The following is an 18,402-nucleotide window of genomic DNA, read 5'->3' as shown; positions in this document are numbered from 1 at the left end:
CAAGCCTGGGCAGTATGATATGGAGAGCAAGCTGTTGCCCACTCTCCACACAGCTGAGACCGATACAGTTTGGCACCAGTCAACTGTGAACTCAACATAGGACTGCCTTAGTGACTCCAGCTCTGGATTTTCCCTTGGGGGTTTACTCTGTAGCCTTCCCATTGAGTGGGTGTAGAGGAGGGTTGAAATCAGAGCTTTCCTTCTCCTAGACAAGATGCCAACCACAGCCGATGAGTCCTATTGGCCTGGAGGTGTAGTCACCACAGTGAAGGCAATCTCACTCACGCACCACACTCTGCCATGTCTTTGTATCTGCCCTGGATAGGCATCACTTCACCCCACTCCACCCCCTCAAATGCCTCTGCCCAGAGGGTTTGGTATCAAAGTTAAAAGTACATTTATTATAAATAGATATGTTACTATATGCTACTTTGAGAATAATTTGTAAGCATTTACAAGAAAAATTAAGAAATACAATAGAAACTATGGAAAATCCATCCAAAAACAAAGACTGACAAACAACCAACATGCAAAAAAATTAATACCAAGAACAAATCATGAAGAGTGTTTGAGTCTGTAGGTTATGGAATCAGTTCAGAGTTGAAATGGATGAAGTTCTCTACATTGGTTCAGGAGCCTATAGGGTAGTAACTGTCCTGAACCTGGTGGTGGGGGACCCCTCCTCCCCAGTGGTAATAACTGTTCCTGAACCTGGTGGTGGGGGACCCCTCCTCCCCAGTGGTAGTAACTGTCCTGAACCTGGTGGTGGGGGACCCCTCCTCCCCAGTGGTAGTAACTGTCCTGAACCTGGTGGTGGGGGCCCCTCCTCCCCAGTGGTAGTAACTGTCCTGAACCTGGTGGTGGGGGACCCCTCCTCCCCAGTGGTAATAACTGTTCCTGAACCTGGTGGTGGGGGACCCCTCATCCCCAGTGGTAGTAACTGTCCTGAACCTGGTGGTGGGGGACCCCTCCTCCCCAGTGGTAATAACTGTTCCTGAACCTGGTGGTGGGGGACCCCTCATCCCCAGTGGTAATAACTGTCCTGAACCTGGTGGTGGGGGACCCCTCCTCCCCAGTGGTAATAACTGTTCCTGAACCTGGTGGTGGGGGACCCCTCCTCCCCAGTGGTAATAACTGTTCCTGAACCTGGTGGTGGGGGACCCCTCCTCCCCAGTGGTAGTAACTGTCCTGAACCTGGTGGTGGGGGACCCCTCCTCCCCAGTGGTAGTAACTGTTCCTGAACCTGGTGGTGGGGGACCCCTCCTCCCCAGTGGTAGTCGTGAGAAGAGAGCGCGGTGTGCATAGTGGCTGCTGTTTCCTCGTGCCCGTGCTTGTGAATGTGCTCAGTGGTGGGGAGGACTTTGCCTGTGACAGACTGGGCTCTCCCTCTTTCTGAACATTGGTGCTGCCATACTAAGCTGTGGTGGAACCAGGAAAGATCCCTCCACTGTGCAGATCGAGGTTTCGCAAACATTTTTGGTGACATGCCGAGACTATGCAAATTTTTAAGAAATCAGAGGCACAGTGATGCCTTCTTGTGATGGTATTTATGTGTTGGTCCCAGGACAAATCCTCTCATAGGATGACACAGAAAAGGCCCTTTGGTCGTTATGTTGTGCTGACCCTTTAACCCACTCCAAGATCAATCTAACCCTTCTCTCCCTCATAACCCTCCGTTCTAACATTCTGACCCCTCCACCTTCATCCTCCTAATGAGATGCCCCCTCTCTACTTGCACCACACCATTCAGTTCCTCCCATTACACAAAGCCAACCAGAGGGAACCACCGAGACCAGAGGGGTAGCTTTGCCCCAGTCACCAGCCGACCTCCACTCTGAACGGGCTAAGGCTGGACGGTGGTTACCACCGGACCTGTAGGGTGCCCCAGCCAGACTCCTCTCGTTCCTCATTCCCAAAGGATCTGCAGATCATAGTTCCTCTTCGCGGCCTCCTTCACAAAGCGGTCATAGTGCCGCTGGTGGATGTGCTGGCAGTACCGGAGGTCCAGTGTGGACATTTCATTGCCTGCAGCCATCAGCTGCCCAATGGTGGAGCTAGAAACCACGCTGTGAGCCAGACTCAGCTCCGTCAGCTGTACCAGGGAGCCCGGGTGCTCCAGGACCTGCTGGAAAACCCGGTCCAGACACACAGGGATGTTGACCAGCGACAGTCTGCTGAGGTGTGGAGAGCCGGCCAGCACAGAGATCAGAGCTGACTGCAGGAGGAGCTGAGAGCTGCGGGGCAGGGAGGCAGCACTCAATGGGGAGTCCACAATCCTCACACTGAAGTCTTTTAAATGGACTAATGTCCAGCTGGAAAAAGGCAGATGGCCCTCAGCCTCCTCATCTATTGGCACACATTCCAATGCCCCCATAGAGGGGTGAAGCTGGGCCTGGAAAAGCCGGAGATTGGGGCAGAATCGCAGGACATCCCCGAGAGAAGATTCAAGCTGGAAGTTGATGAGAGAGAGGAGACGAAGGCGAGAGCCGAACTGGGCAAGGAATGGGGTTATGTCCCCCAGCGGCCTCTCCTGAAACCCATCGCATTCCAGCACCAGTTGGTTCAGCCGTTCCCAGGACTGCAGGTGCCACAGTTCCTGTAGACCACCATCACAGGTCATCACCACCTCCTCTACTGCTCTGCACATCGATGTCAGGGCGCAGAGGTTGTGGCCAGAGGCGACCTCCAGCCTCCTGAGGGACAGCGAGGCAGGGCTGCCAGCCTGCACCTCGCACTGGGCCAACTCCTCCAGGCAGGGGAAGCCCCCCGTCTGGAGGAAGTCCTGTCCCTTCCCAAAGTGCCGTCGGTGGATGAGGGTTAGCGCCTCGGGGAGGCACGGGTTGGCAACGTACTCCAGCCCAGGCAGAGCCAGCAGGAGGAAGGCCAGGGCCGAGGCGTAGTCAGAGGGAGAGGGCAAGGGTGAGGTGTCCTCAGCCAGCAGCCTGCGCAGCCGGAGGGGGCGGAAGGTGGCCCGCACCCTGTCGTACACCAGCTGCAGTAGGTCCAGGGGTGTCACCTCCCTGCAGCGCGACACGTCCAGCTCCTGCAGATCCCCACAGCCTCGCCCCACTGCCAGCAAAACCCGGCCGTCGCACTGCGTGCCCGAAAGCATCAGCCTGCGGAGGCGTGGCAGGCTCTCGATGAGGTCCACCAGCATGTGGGACTGTATCCTGCTGCATCCGTGCAAGTCCAGAGAGGTCAGAGCCTGGGGAAATCAGGGCATTAAGTTAGATTGGCTTTATACATCACGCCAGCATCAAAACAAGGCAGATCTCATATCCTGAAGGGTACGGTGAACTGAACAGGGTGTGAACATACTCTGAAAGTCCGGGTGGAAAATTAGATTTAATTGTCACGTGTAAATTGAAACACTTAGTACAATGCATTGTTTTGTGTCAATGACCAACACAGTCCAAAGATGTGCTGGGGGCAACCCACAGCAGTCACCATACTTCATACCCCAACTTACTAACCCTAAACTGTGTCTTTGGAATGTGGAAGGAAGCTGGAGGGCCTGAAGGAAACCCATATGGTCACGGAGAGAGTGTAAAAACTCCTTACAGATAGCGGTATCGAACTGAACCTTGGAATGAATACTTCACTTCAGATTTCCCGCGAGAGGGATCTTGGCGTTTGTGAGGGCAGCTGATATGGTTGAACACGTCGACATGAAGAGGATGTGCTAGAACATTTGAAAAACACTAGGATAGGCAAGTCCCAAGGAACTATTCAGGATATTATGCAAAGCAAGGGAAGAGATTGCTGGACCACTGGTGATGAGGTTTGTGCAGTACCCGATGATGGAGGGTGGAAAATGTGGTTCCTTTGTTCAAGAAAGGTAAATACAGACTGGTGAGCCTTACTTCAGTGGTGGTCAAACTATTGGAGGGATTCTTAGAGATGGGATTCACAAGCATTTAAAGAAGCATAGTCTGATTCAAGGTAGTCAGGATGGTCATGCCTCACAAGCCTTATTGAATATTTTGGGGATGTGACCAAACAGATTTATGAAGGCAGAGCAGTAGACGTGGTGTACATGGATTTGATGAGATCCCTCATGGTAATCACATTCAGAAGGTTTGGAGGCACAGAATCCAGGGTAACTTGGCTGGAAACAGAATTCGCTTCCCCATGGAAGGCGAAGGATGGTTGTAGGTGGAGAGTTCCAGGGTTTTTTATATATAAATTACTTGGATAAGGAAGTGGAAAGTTGGATAGTACATTTGCAGGTGACACAGAAGTCGGTGAAGGTGTTAATGGCGTAGAAGGTTATTGTGTTAATAATGTAGAAGGTTATTGTAGGTTACAATGAATATTATCAGGACGTTGAGAAGGGGCAGATGGAGCTTCAACCCGGAAAAATGTGAAGTGACTCACTTTGCAAAGTCTAACTTCAAGAGAAAATACAGGTTATTGGTAGGATTTTTGACAGTATGAAGAGCGTTTCATGGCTCTGGGCCTGTATTCACTGGAATTTAGAAGAATGAGGGGTGGCATTGAAGCCTGTTGAATGGTGAAAAACCTCGACAGAGTGGATGCTTCCTATGGTGGAAATGTCTAACAACAGAGGACACAGCCCCAGAATAGAGTGAGGTCCTTTTAGAACTGGGATAAGGGGAAATTTCTTTAGACAGAAAATGGTGAATCTGTGGAATTTGTTGCCACAAGCAGCTGTGGAGGCCAAGTCTTTATGTATATTTAAGGCAGAGGTTGATAGATTCTTGATTGGTCAGGGCATGAGGGGATACGAGGAGAAGGCAGGACATTGGGGCTGAGAAAAAAAAAATAGATCAGCTATGATGAAATGGTGGAACAGACTCGACTGGCCAAATGGCTCAGTTCTGCTCCTATGTCTTATGGAGGAACAGAGGGATCTTGGGGGTCCATGTCCATCAATTACTCAACTTTGCTTTGCAAGTTGATAGAGTGGTTAATAAAGTGTATAGTGTGCTGGCCTTCATTAGTCTAGGATTGAGTTTTGGAGCCACAAGGTTGCAACTCTATAAAAACTGTGGTTAGACCATATTTAGAGTGTTGTGTTCAGTTCTAGTCGCTCTTTACAGGAGGTGTAGAAGCTTTATAGAGGGTACAGAGGAGATTTACCAGGATGCTACCAGGATTAGAGAGCATGTAACTATGAAAATGGACAAAGGAGAGCCAGTGGATGTAGTGTACCTGGACTTCCAGAAAGCCTTTGATAAAGTCCCACATAGGAGATTAGTGGGCAAAATTAGAGCACATGGTATTGGGGGTAGGGTATTGACATGGATAGAAAATTGGTTGACAGACAGGAAACTAAGAGTAGGGATTAAAAGGTCCTTTTCAGAATGACAGGCAGTGACTAGTGGGGTACCGCAAGGCTTGGTGCTGGGACCGCAGCTATTTACAATATACATTAATGATTTAGATGAAGGGATTAAAAGTAACATTAGCAAATTTGCTGATGACACAAAGCTGGGTGACAGTGTGAAATATGAGGAGGATGTTATGAGAATGCAGGGTGAGTCAGACAGGTTGGGTGAGTGGGCAGATGCATGGCAGATGCAGTTTAATTTGGATAAATGTGAGGTTATCCACTTTGGTGGCAAGAACAGTAAGGCAGATTACTATCTGAAAGGTGTCAAGTTAGGAAAAGGGGAAGTACAACGAAATCTAGGTGCCCTTGTTCATCAGTCACTGAAAGTAAGCATGCAGGTACAGCAGGCAGTGAAGAAAGCTAATGGCATGTTGGCCTTCATAACAAGGGGAGCTGAGTATAGGAGCAAAGAGGTCCTTCTGCAGCTGTACAGGGCCCTGGTGAGACCACACCTGGAGTATTGTGTTCAGTTTTGGTCTCCAAATTTGAGGAAGGACATTCTTGCTATTGAGGGAGTGCAATGTAGGTTCAAGAGGTTAATTCCCGAGATGGCGGGACTGTCATATATTGAAAGATTGGAGCGACTGGGCTTGTATACACTGGAATTTAGAAGGATGAGAGGGGATCTGCTTGAAACATGTAAGATTATTAAGGCATTGGACAGGCTAGAGGCAGAGAAAATGTTCCCAATGTTGGGGGAGTCCAGAACCAGAGGCCACAGTTTAAGAATAAGGGGTAGGCCATTTAGAACTGCATTTAGAGTTGAGGAAAAACTTTTTCACCCAGAGAGTTGTGGATCTATGGAATGCTCTGCCTCAGAAGGCAGTGGAGGCCAATTCTCTGGATGCTTTCAAGAAAGAGTTGGATAGAGCTCTTAAAGATAGCGGAGTCAGGGATATGGGGAGAAGGCAGGAACGGGGTACTGATTGTGGATGATCAGCCATGATCACAGTGAATGGTGGTGCTGGCTCGGAGGGCCAAATGGCCTACTCCTGCACCTATTGTCTATTGTCTATGTCTTATAAGGATAGGCTGAACAAGCTGGGCTTTTTTCTTTGGATGAAGGAGGATGCAAGTTGGCTGACAGAGGTGTACAAAACAAGGGGCAGACATTGAGTTGACAGACAGAGACTTTATTCTGATACACAGCGATCTGAGGAAGGTATAGGAGTAGGATTTTACACAGAGAGTGTTCGGTGTGTGGAAAGTGCTGCCGGGAGGTACAGGCAGATACATTAGGGATATCTAAGAAACTCAAATAGACAGACGGATGATAAAAAATGTGGGTGAAAAGTGTTACGTTGACTTTGGACTTGGTAAAATGTTGTACAACATTGTAGGTCAAGGGGCCTGTTCTGTGTTCTATTAGAGCAGACAGTAGGATTACCTGGCATCGGGCACTAATGATCCGGCCGATGGTGTTATTGACCAGCCCAGAGCAGTTCCTCAGACTCAGCTCCAACAGGTGGGGCACCAATAGCAGGTGAAGAAAAGCTCGGTTCAGCCGACGAGTTTTACCCAACAGCTGCAGCAGATCCTGGACCAGGTTGGAGGCTGGTGGCCAAGAACGAGACATGTTAGGGTGGACAGACACAGAGTTAACAGCTGGCGGGGATGAGGGTAGAGGGTCACGGTACAGGTCAACCCAGGGCTGTGGGAGACACAGACAGCTGGAGAGGCCAAGTCATTGGCTATATTTAAAGTGGAGGTTGATACATTCTTGGACATCAATGGTTACAGGAAGAATGCAGGCGAATAGGGTTGAGAGGGATCAGAAATCAGCCAAGGTGGAATGGCAGAGTAGACTCGACAGGCCAAATGCTCCTATGTCACATGGAAAACAGTCACCGAGTCTTCCACAAATACCATCAATTTTCAGCACCACCTCCAGTCTCGGGTGTCACAAACTGCTGGAGGAACTCAGCAGGTCAGGAGCGAATAAGCAGTCATTGTTCCAGGATGAGACCCTTTATCAGGACTGGAAAGGAATCAGGAGAATCCAGAATAAGAAGGTGAGAGGAGGGAAAAGAGCATGTGCGGCAGGTGACAGGTGAGGGGGGAGGTGGGAGGTGTAGTAAGAACATGGACCACTTCAACACAGTACAGCCCTTTGGCCCATAATGTTGTGCCAACCTAATTAGCTACCCCAAAATCAATCTAACTCTTCCCTCCTATATAGCCGTCCATTTTTCCATCATCCATGAACCCATCGAAGAGTTTCTTAAATGCCCTGAATGTATCTGCCTCAAACACCTCCTCCGGCAAGTGGTTCCACACACTTACCATTCTCTGTGTAAAATACTTACCTTCAAACATCCCCCTTAATCATCCCTCCAATCACCATAAAACAATGTCCCCTCGTATTAGCCATCTCCACCCTGGGAAAAGCCTCTGACTGTCCACTCGATCTATCAACTTGTACATCTCTATCAAATCACCTTTTGTCGTCCTTCGCTCCAAAGAGAAAATCCTAGCTTGCTCAACTGGTCCTCATAAGACATGCTCTCTAATCCTGGTAAATCTCCTCTGCACCCTCACTAAAGCTTCTATATCCTTCCTGTAATGAGGTGACATGAACTGAACACAATATTCAAAGTGCGGTCTAACTCTAGGGTTTAAAAGACAATGAGATAAAGGAACAGAATTCATCCACTTAGCCTATTGAGTCTGCTCCACCATTTCACCACGGCTGATGAAATTTTCCTCGCAGCTTCAATCTCCTGCCTTCTCTCTGTGTTCTTCATGCCCTGACAAATCGAGAACCTATCAACCTCTGCCCTAAATGTACATAATGACTTGGCCTCCACAGCCACCTGGGGAACAAATTCCACAGATTCACCACTCGGACGAAATGAACTCCTGATCTAAAAGGACGCCCCTCTATCCTGAGGCCCTGTCCTCTGGTCCCAGACTTTCCCACCAGAAGAAACATCCTCTCTATCGAGGCCTTTCACCATTCAACAGGTTTCAGTGAGGTCGCCCCTCATTCTTCAGAATTCCAGTGAATACAGGCTCAGAGCCGTCAAATGCTCTTCATACGACAAGCCATTCAACCACCTTTGAACCTACCCTAGTTTCAACACATCCTTTCTAAAATAAGGGGCCCAAAACTGCTCACAATACTCCAAGTGAGGCCTCACCAGTGCTTTATAAAGACTCAACATTACATCCTTGCTTTTATATTCTAGTCCTCTTGAAATGAATGCTAACATTGCATTTGCCTTCCTCACCACCGACTCAACCTCCAAATTAACCTTCAGGGAATCCTGCACAAGGACTCCCAAGTCCCTTTGCACCTCAGATTTTTGAACTTCCTCACCATTTAGAAAATAGTCAACCCTTTTATTATTATGTCAAAGTGCAGGTCCATACAATTCTCAACACTGTATTCCATCTGCCATTTCTTTGCCCATTCTCCTAATCTGTCCAAGTTCTTCTGTAGCCTCTCTACTTCCTCAAAACTACCTTCCCCTCCACCTATCTTTGTATCATCTGCAAACTTTGCAACAAAACCATCAACTTGGCATCCAAATAATTGACATATAACATAAAAAGAAGCCACCTATGGAACATCATTATTCACCAGCAGCCAGCCAGAAAAGGCTCCCTTTATTCCCACTCTTTGCCTCCTGCCAATCAGCCACTGCTCTATCCACGCTAGAATCTTTCCTGTAACACCATGGGCTCATAACTTGTTGAGCACCCTCATACGTGGTACATCGTAAAAGGCTTCTGAAAAGTCCAACTACACAACATCAACCAATTCTCTTTTGTCTATCCTGACTGTTATTTCTTCAAAGAATTCCAACAGATTTGTCAGGCAAGATTTTCTCTTGAGGAAACCATGCTGACTACAGCCTATTTTATCATATGCCTCCAAGTACCCCAAAACCTCATCCTTAACGATCAACTCCAACATCTTCCCACCACTGAGGTCAGACTAACTGGCCTGTAATTTCATTTCTCTGCCTCTCTCCCTTCTTGAAGAGTGGAGTGATTTTCCAGTCTTCTGGAATCATTCCAGGATCTAGGGATTCTTTGAAAAAACTTGAAAATGGCGGCGTGACGGCAGTGCGCGTGCGGCCACTCCAGGAATGAATATCTGTTATCTGTAAGTAGGGGCCATGTACAATCCTGATTTGATGGGGACGGACGTGAGAAGCACGGAGGAACATCTGGTGAAATTTCTGACATGCCTGTTTCACTGCCGCTGCTACGGTGCGATCGAAAAATCTCCAGGAGGAAGGCCCCGAATCCTCAGCTTTGCCTGTTGCTTGGCAGCCGGGGCCGGGATCGAAGCGCTCGGCAGAGATGGTGCTCGGTGTCGGAGGGCTGGTCGGATGCTCGAAGTTTTCGGACGGACTCAGAGTCGGCTGTGGTCGGGTGCTTCCAGAGGCTGCATCGGGAAGCTTTGCGGCGCTGGAGGTTCATGGCAGGAAGAGTTTTTCTTCCTTCTGCCATCTACGTGAGATGATGGGCTATCGAGGACTTTGAGACTTTCATTTACCGTGTCCATGGTCTGCCCTTATCAAATTACGCATTAGATTGCACTGTTGTAACTATATGTTATAATTATGTGGTTTTTGTCGGTTAGTCTTGGTCTGTCTTGTGTTTTTGTGATATCATACTGGAGGAACAATGTATCATTTCTTAATGCATGCATTACTAAATGACAATAAACGAGGACTGAGTGTCCTCATGATCTAATCTTGAAAGATCATTACTAATGCCTCCACTATCTCTACAGCCGCCTCTTTCAGATCCCATCTGGTCCACATGGCTCATCTCCCTTCAGACATTTCAATTTCCCAAGAAACTTCTCTCTGGTAACGGCAACTTCACACACTTCCACCCCGACACTCTTGAACTTTCACCATACTGCTAGCGTCTTCCATGGTGAAGACTGATGCAAAATACTTCAGTTTATCCATCATTTCCTTGTCCACCATTACTACTTCTCCAGACTACTTTTCCAGCAGTCTGATATCCACTCTCGCCTCTCTTCTACACGTGTGTATCTGAAGAAACTTTTGATATCCTGTTTAATATTATTGGCTAGCTTACTTTTGTATTCCATCTTTTCCTCTTTAGTGACTTTAGCTGATTTCTGTTGGTATTTAAAAGCTTCCCAAGCTTCTAACTTGCTATGAATTTTTGCTCTTATTATATGCCCTCTCTGTGTCTTTTATGTTGGCCTTGACTTCTCTTGTTAGCCACAGTTGTGAGACCTTCATCTTTAGAAAACTTCTTCCTCTTTTGGATGTACAGTTGCAAGAAAAAGTTTGTGAGCCCTTTGCAATTACTTGGTTTTCTGTAATAATTACTCAGAAAATGTGGTCTGACCTTCATCCATGTCACAATAGTAGAAACAAAATCCGCAAACTAATAACTCACAAACAATTGTACTTCTCATCAATACTGAGTACACCATTTAAATTTTTGCCACCCCACTCGGGATAGGGTTCCCCTCGTCCTCACCTACCACCCCACCAGCCTCCGGGTGCAACATATAATTCTCCGTAACTTCCGCCACCTCCAACAGGATCCCACTACTGAGCACTTCTTTCCCTCCCCCCCCTTTCTGCTTTCCGCAGGGGTCACTCCCTACGCGACTCCCTTGTCCACTCGTTCCCCCCCGTTCCTTCCCACTGATCTCCCTCCTGGCACTTATCCTTGTAAGCGGAACAAGTGCTACACCTGCCCTTACACTTCCACCCTCACCACCATTCAGGGCCCAGACAGTCCTTCCAGGTGAGGCGACACTTCACCTGTGAGTCGGCTGGTGTGGTATACTGCGTCCGGTGCTCCCAGTGTGGCCTTTTATATATTGGTGAGACCCGACGCAGACTGGGAGGCCGTTTCGCTGAACACCTATGCTCGGTCCGCCAGAAAAAGCAGGATCTCCCAGTGGCCACACATTTTAATTCCACGTCCCATTCCCATTCTGATATGTCTATCCATGACCTCCTCTACTGTCAAGATGAATCCACACTCAGGTTGGAGGAACAACACCTTATATTCTGTCTAGGTAGCCTCCAACCTGATGGCATGAACATTGACTTCTCTAACTTCCATTAATGCCCCTCCTCCCCTTCTTACACCATCCCTGATTTATTTATTCCCCCCCCTTATTTTTTCCCTCTCACAATCACTCTTTGCCTGTCCTCCATCTCCGTCTGGTGCTCCCCTCCCCCTTTCTTTCTCCCAAGGCCTCCCATCCCATGATCCTTTCCCTTCTCCAGATCTGAATCCTTTATGCCAATCAACTTTCCAGCTCTTAGCTTCACCCCACCCCCTCCAGTCTTCTCCTATCATTTTGGATTTCCCCCTCCCCCTCCCACTTTCAAATCTCTTACTCTCTTTCCTTTCAGTTAGTCCTGACGAAGGGTCTCGGCCCGAAACGTCGACTATACTTCTCCCTAGAGATGCTGCCTGGCCTGCTGTGTTCCACCAGCATTTTGTGTGTGTTGCTTGAATTTCCAGCAGCTGCAGATTTCCTCATGTTTGTGACACCATTTAAACTAGTGGCCACCAACCTTTTTAAACCCAAGATCCTCTACCTTGGCCTTAGTGAAAGGCAAGATCGACCTACTAAATCGTTTAGACACACACACGCACTCGCACCGGGCAGAAGGGACCGGAAGCGGAGCCCCGGAAGCAGTCTCTCTTTGCAGGCGGCTTTCCGTAGCAGGAATGTTGCTGTTACCATTATCTTAATTGGTATTACTTATTTTTATAATGCTCACATTACAACACCTTTGATTCTATGTTCATTATGTAATTTTATTTCAACGCAAAAAATAAATGAATAAAAATTGACTGTGATGACTGGGGCTGAATACTTCCTGCTAGTTCCCTGAAATTTGGCTCCTAATTACAGACAGCCAGTCTGAGACAGTCTGTGAGGTGTCTGTCAATAAGACAGCTCCTGTACTTAGATTTACTAATTTTCATCTGTTGCAGCACGGCGCCCTCACAAACCCCCTGACAGTCTGAATGTTTGAATGGACAGTTTCCTTTGTTAGACTGAATGTTGAACCTGCCACGTTTTTCAGGTGCTTTTACTGAGACACTAGTATAAGTTTCAGAGGTACGCAAGCTAATGACACCATTGTTTTTTGTTTCCCAATTTTTTACATTTGGGGAATGTTGGAATTTGAAGGGGGAGAAGTGTTGTAATGTGAGCATTATAAAGGTAGGCTGATGCCGATTAGGATCATGGTGATGTAGCGGTGCTCCCGGTGGGGAGAGGTTTATCGGTGCTCCCGCTGCGGAGAGCTGTTTGTGGGGAGAGGTTGTTTCCGGGTTGCGGGGTTTTGCTTCCGGTCTTTTCTGCCTGATGCGCATTTTTCTTTTTTTTTCAGGATCTACTGGGGAAGTCTCAAAGATCGTGATCGACTGGTTGGTGACCACTAATTTAAACAGTCACAGTCTAGGTTCAAAAAGGTATGCGAACCTCTGGGGTAATGCCTTCTACAATAGGTATTTGGTGTCAGGTGTTCTAGCCAATGAAACAGAGAAAACCTACGGCGCAATACTGGCCCTTCAGCCCACAATGCTGTGCCGTACATACCTACTTTAGAAATTACCTACATTTACCCATAGCCCTCTATTTTTCTAAGCTCCACGTACTTATACAGGTGTCTCCAAAAAGACCCTATCGAACCCACCTACACCGCCGTTGCCAGCAGCCCATTCCACGCACTCACCACTCTCTGCATAAAAAACTTACCCCTCACATCTCCTCTGTACCTACTCCCCAGCACCTTAAAACGGTGCCCTCTCATTTTAGCCATTTCAGCCATGAGAAAAAGTCTCTGACTATCCACAGGATCGATGCCTCTCATTATCTTGTACACCTCTATCAGGTCACCTCTCATCCTCTGTCACTCCGAGGAGAAAAGGCCGAGTTCACTCAACCACACCACTGGTGACCAACCTCCATGCAGAATATGACCTGTCTACAACCACTCTTTGCCTTCTGTGGGCAATACAGTTCTGGATCCACAAAACAATGTCCCCTTGGATCCCATGCCTCCTTACTTTCTCAATAAGCCTTGCATGGGGCACCTTATCAAATGCCTTGCTGAAATCCATATACACTACATCTACTGCTCTACCCTCATCAATGTGTTTAGTCACATCCTCAAAAAATGTAATCAGGCTCATAAGACACAACCTGCCTTTGACAAAGCCATGCTGACTATTCCTAATCATATTATGCCTCTCCAAATATTCATAAATCCTGCCTCTCTGGATCTTTTCCAATAACTTACCAACACTGAAAGACTCACAGGTCCAATCCTCCGGAACCCCTCCCGTCTCCATTGATGATGCAACAATCATCGCCAGAGGCTCAGCAATCTCCTCCCTCACCTCCCAGAGTAGCCTGGGGTACATCTCATCCGGTCCCGGAGACTTATCCAATTTGAAGCTTTCCAAAACCTTCAGCACATCCTCCTTCTTAATGTCTATATGCTCAAGCTTTTCAATCCACTGTAAGTCATCCATACAAATGCCAAGATCCTTTTCCATAGCAAATACTGAAGCAAAGTATTCATTAGGTACCTCTGCTATCTCTTCCGGTTCCATACACACTTTTCCACTGTCATACTTGATTGGTCCTATTCTCTCACATCTGATGAGATAAGATTGGAGGTGTGGGCTATAGAGGTTCCCTGTCCTATTAGAAAAGACACACAGAGTCAGGTTACTGACAGAGCCTGTGCTTCTCAAGAAAGATCTGTTTATGTGCACCACGCCTCAATCAAAACAATATTCAGAAGACTTTAGAAGAAGAATTGTAGAGATGCAGGAAGCTGGAAAAGGCTACAAAAGCATTTCTAAAGTCCTGAGTGTTCATCTGTGCACAGTAAGAGAAATTGCCTACAAATGGAGGAAATTCAGTACCGTTAACTTTTCTTGGGCTTCCAGCTGGATACCCACACCAATTCAATTTTCATCAGGGATGATGTAGAAACATAGAAACATAGAAAGCCTACAGCACAATACAGGCCCTTCGGCCCACGAAGTTGTGCCGAACATGTCCCTACCTTAGCAATTACTAGGCTTACCCATAGCCATCTATTTTTCTAAGCTCCATGTACCTATCTAAAAGTCTCTTAAAAGACCCAATCATATCCGCCTCCACCACCGCTGGCAGCCCATTCCACGTACTCACCACTCTGAGTAAAAAACTAACCCCTGACATCTCCTCTGTACCTACTCCCCAGCACCTTAAACCTGTGTCCTCTTGTGACAACCATTTCAGCCCTGGGAAAAAGCCTCTGACTAACCACACGATCAATGCCTCTCATCATCTTATACACCTCTATCAGGTCACCTCTCATCCTCTGCCATTCCAAGGAGAAAAGACCAAATTCACTCAACCTATTCGCATTAGGCATGCTCCCCAGTCCAGGCAACATCCTTGTAAATCTCCTCTGCACCCTTTCTGTGGCTTCCACGTCCTTCCCATAGCGAGGCGACCAGAACTGAGCACAGTACTCCAAGTGGGGTCTGTCCAGGGTCCTATATAGCTGCAACATTACCTCTCGGCTCCTAAATTCAATTGGACGATTGATGAAGGCCAATACACCGTATGCCTTCTTAACCACACAGTCAACCTGCGCAGCTGCTTTGAGTGTCCTATGGACTCGGACCCCAAGATCTCTCTGATCCTCCACACTGCCAAGAGTCTTACCATTAATACTATATTCTGCCATCATATTTGACCTACCAAAATGAACCACTTCACACTTATCTGGGTGAAGTCCATCTGCCACTTCTCAGCCCAGTTTTGCATCCCATCAATGTCCCTCTGTTACCTCTGACAGCCCTCCACACTATCCACAACACCTCCAACCTTGTGTCATCAGCAAACTTACTAACCCATCTCTCCAGTTCCTCATCCAGGTCATTTATAAAAATCACAAAGAGTAAGGGTTCCAGAACAGATCCCTGAGGCACTCCACTGGTCACCGACCTCCATGCAGAATATGTCTGGGCATGTCTAGTCCAGTGGTATTGATACACCCATCGTTCATCCCTGTTGATTCGATGAGGACTATACAATCAGGTTTCCACTGCCCCTCCTTGCTTACTTTCAAATTCCAGTTCTTACTTAGAGCCAGACCTTCATCCTTGTTAAAATTCTTTTTCTCTGGTTTTATTTCAAAAGGCTTCATTCACCAGGCAGTCCTAAAATCCATCGGAGCAGCAGTTTGTGCTGTCGAAGTCAATCCTATGGCCATTGTGAATGCAGTGTTCTGCTACTGCCGATCTGTCTGAGTAACGCAAACGGATACACCTCCTGTACTCCTTAATGCGTGTTTCCACCGTGCGTTCCGTCTGACCGATAGACGCTGCTCCGTACTCACAGGGAATCCCAGCCGTCCTGAGTCCCAGGTCATCTTTGACCCACAGAAACTGGGATTTGAGCTTCCCCACGGGTTTGTGGATCGTAGTATCCGGTATTTCTTCAGGATCCTGGTGATCCTTCCAGAAACTGTGGAAGTATAGGCTGCCAGGAAACCTAACAACGAGGAGGAAACAGTTGCTACTGCCTGTCTTCCCGAAATGTCTGGTTTCTGCAAAGATCACCAGGATCCTGAGGAAATACCAGGTCAATACCCCGCTGTGACATATGCAGGGAAAGCACGAGATCTTTTTTCGGTATTTTTGCTGCTCTCCCTAGGGGTGGGCATCCTGCAAAGATCACATCAGAGCGCAATGTGCCATGCTGAAGGTGAAAAAGACCTGCAGAAATCTCTACAACTTGCTGAAGTCTCTGTTCATGTGACAACTATAAGAAAAGTACTGAACAAGAATGGTGTTCGTGGAAGGACACCATGGAGGAAACCATTGCTCTCAAAAAGAAAACATTGCTGCACGTCTCAAGCTTGCAAAAGATCCACCTGGATGTTTCACAGCCCTTCAGGGTCAATGTTCCGTGGACAGATAAGACAAAAGTTGAACTTTTTGGCAGAAAAAGGTTTGGAGGAAAAAGGGCACTGTACACCAACACCAAAGCCTCATCCCAACTGGGAAGCACGGTGGAGGGAGCATCATGGTCTGGGGCTGCTTTGCTGCCCCAGGGCCTGGACAGCTTGCAATTGTTGAGGGAACAATGAGTTCAAAAATGTACCAAGACATTTTACAGAAGAATATCAGGGTAGCAGTCTGTCACCTGAAGCTTATAACCATATAACCATATAACAATCACAGCACGGAAACAGGCCATTCCGGCCCTCCTAGTCCGTGCCGAACTCTTAATCTCACCTAGTCCCACCTACCCACACTCAGCCCATAACCCTCCACTCCTTTCCTATCCATATACCTATCCAATTTTACCTTAAATGACACAACTGAACTGGCCTCTACTACTTCTACAGGAAGCTCATTCCACACAGCTATCACTCTCTGAGTAAAGAAATACCCCCTCGTGTTTCCCTTAAACTTTTGCCCCCTAACTCTCAAATCATGTCCTCTCGTTTGAATCTCCCCTACTCTCAATGGAAACAGCCTATTCACGTCAACTCTATCTATCCCTCTCAACATTTTAAATACCTCGATCAAATCCCCCCTCAACCTTCTACGCTCCAATGAATAGAGACCTAACTTGTTCAACCTTTCTCTGTAACTTAAGTGCTGAAACCCAGGTAACATCCTAGTAAATCGTCTCTGCACTCTCTCTAATTTATTGATATCTTTCCTATAATTCGGTGACCAGAACTGTACACAATATTCCAAATTTGGCCTTACCAATGCCTTGTACAATTTTAACATTACATCCCAACTTCTGTACTCAATGCTCTGATTTATAAAGGCCAGCGTTCCAAAAGCCTTCTTCACCACCCTATCTACATGAGACTCCACCTTCAGAGAACTATGCACTGTTATTCCTAGATCTCTCTGTTCCACTGCATTCCTCAATGCCCTACCATTTACCCTGTATGTTCTATTTGGATTATTCCTGCCAAAATGTAGAACCTCACACTTCTCAGCATTAAACTCCATCTGCCAACGTTCAGCCCATTCTTCTAACCGGCATAAATCTCCCTGCAAGCTTTGAAAACCCACCTCATTATCCACAACACCTCCTACCTTAGTATCATCAGCATACTTACTAATCCAATTTACCACCCCATCATCCAGATCATTTATGTATATTACAAACAACATTGGGCCCAAAACAGATCCCTGAGGCACCCCGCTAGTCACCGGCCTCCATCCCGATAAACAATTATCCACCACTACTCTCTGGCATCTCCCATCTAGCCACTGTTGAATCCATTTTATTACTCCAGCATTAATACCTAACGACTGAACCTTCTTAACTAACCTTCCATGTGGAACTTTGTCAAAGGCCTTGCTGAAGTCCATATAGACTACATCCACTGCCTTACCCTCGTCAACATTCCTCGTAACTACTTCAAAAAATTCAATAAGGTTTGTCAAACATGACCTTCCACGCACAAATCCATGCTGGCTACTCCTAATCAGATCCTGTCTATCCAGATAATTATAAATACTATCTCTAAGAATACTTTCCATTAATTTACCCACCACTGATGTCAAACTGACAGGTCTATAATTGCCAGGCTTACTTCTAGAACCCTTTTTAAACAATGGAACCACATGAGCAATACGCCAATCCTCCGGCACAATCCCTGTTTCTAATGACATCTGAAAGATCTCCGTCAGAGCTCCTGCTATCTCTACACAAACTTCCCTCAAGGTCCTGGGGAATATCCGGTCAGGACCCGGAGATTTATCCACTTTTAAATTTCTTAAAAGCGCCAGTACTTCCACCTCTTTAATTGTCATAGGTTCCATAACTTCCTTACTTGTTTCCCACACCTTACACCATTCAATATCCTTCTCCTTAGTGAATACCGAAGAGAAGAAATCGTTCAAAATCTCTCCCATCTCCCTCGGCTCCACACATAGCTGACCACCCTGATTCTCTAAGGGACCAATTTTATCCCTCACTATCCTCTTGCTTTTAATATAACTGTAGAAGCCTTTCGGATTTACTTCCACCT

The 18,402-nt window shown here is 47.0% G+C and overlaps 1 protein-coding gene across 9 annotated transcripts in view; it reads right to left on the bottom strand.

The window, feature by feature from the left end:
• Positions 1 to 373: 373 nt before the first annotated feature.
• The window catches only part of LOC140726068 (uncharacterized), a 31,658-nt gene continuing 13,629 nt past the window's right edge, over positions 374 to 18,402 (bottom strand). For 3 of the 9 annotated variants that reach the window (XM_073041996.1, XM_073041997.1, XM_073041998.1), the window contains exons 3-4: positions 6,744 to 6,910; positions 374 to 3,205 (exon numbers count right to left, since the gene is read on the bottom strand). In XM_073041996.1, coding sequence (XP_072898097.1) covers positions 1,907 to 3,205; positions 6,744 to 6,910 — 1,466 coding nt within the window. In that variant the 3' untranslated portion in view covers positions 374 to 1,906. The remainder of the gene's footprint in view (positions 3,206 to 6,743; positions 6,911 to 18,402) is intronic. The other 6 variants (XR_012098561.1, XR_012098562.1, XR_012098560.1 and 3 more) reach the window with 6 other exon arrangements.

This window comes from Hemitrygon akajei, chromosome 4, assembly GCF_048418815.1.
Source record: "Hemitrygon akajei chromosome 4, sHemAka1.3, whole genome shotgun sequence".
In the NCBI taxonomy this organism is placed as follows: Eukaryota; Metazoa; Chordata; class Chondrichthyes; order Myliobatiformes; family Dasyatidae; genus Hemitrygon; species Hemitrygon akajei.
This window is presented reverse-complemented; position numbering and strand designations above follow the sequence as displayed.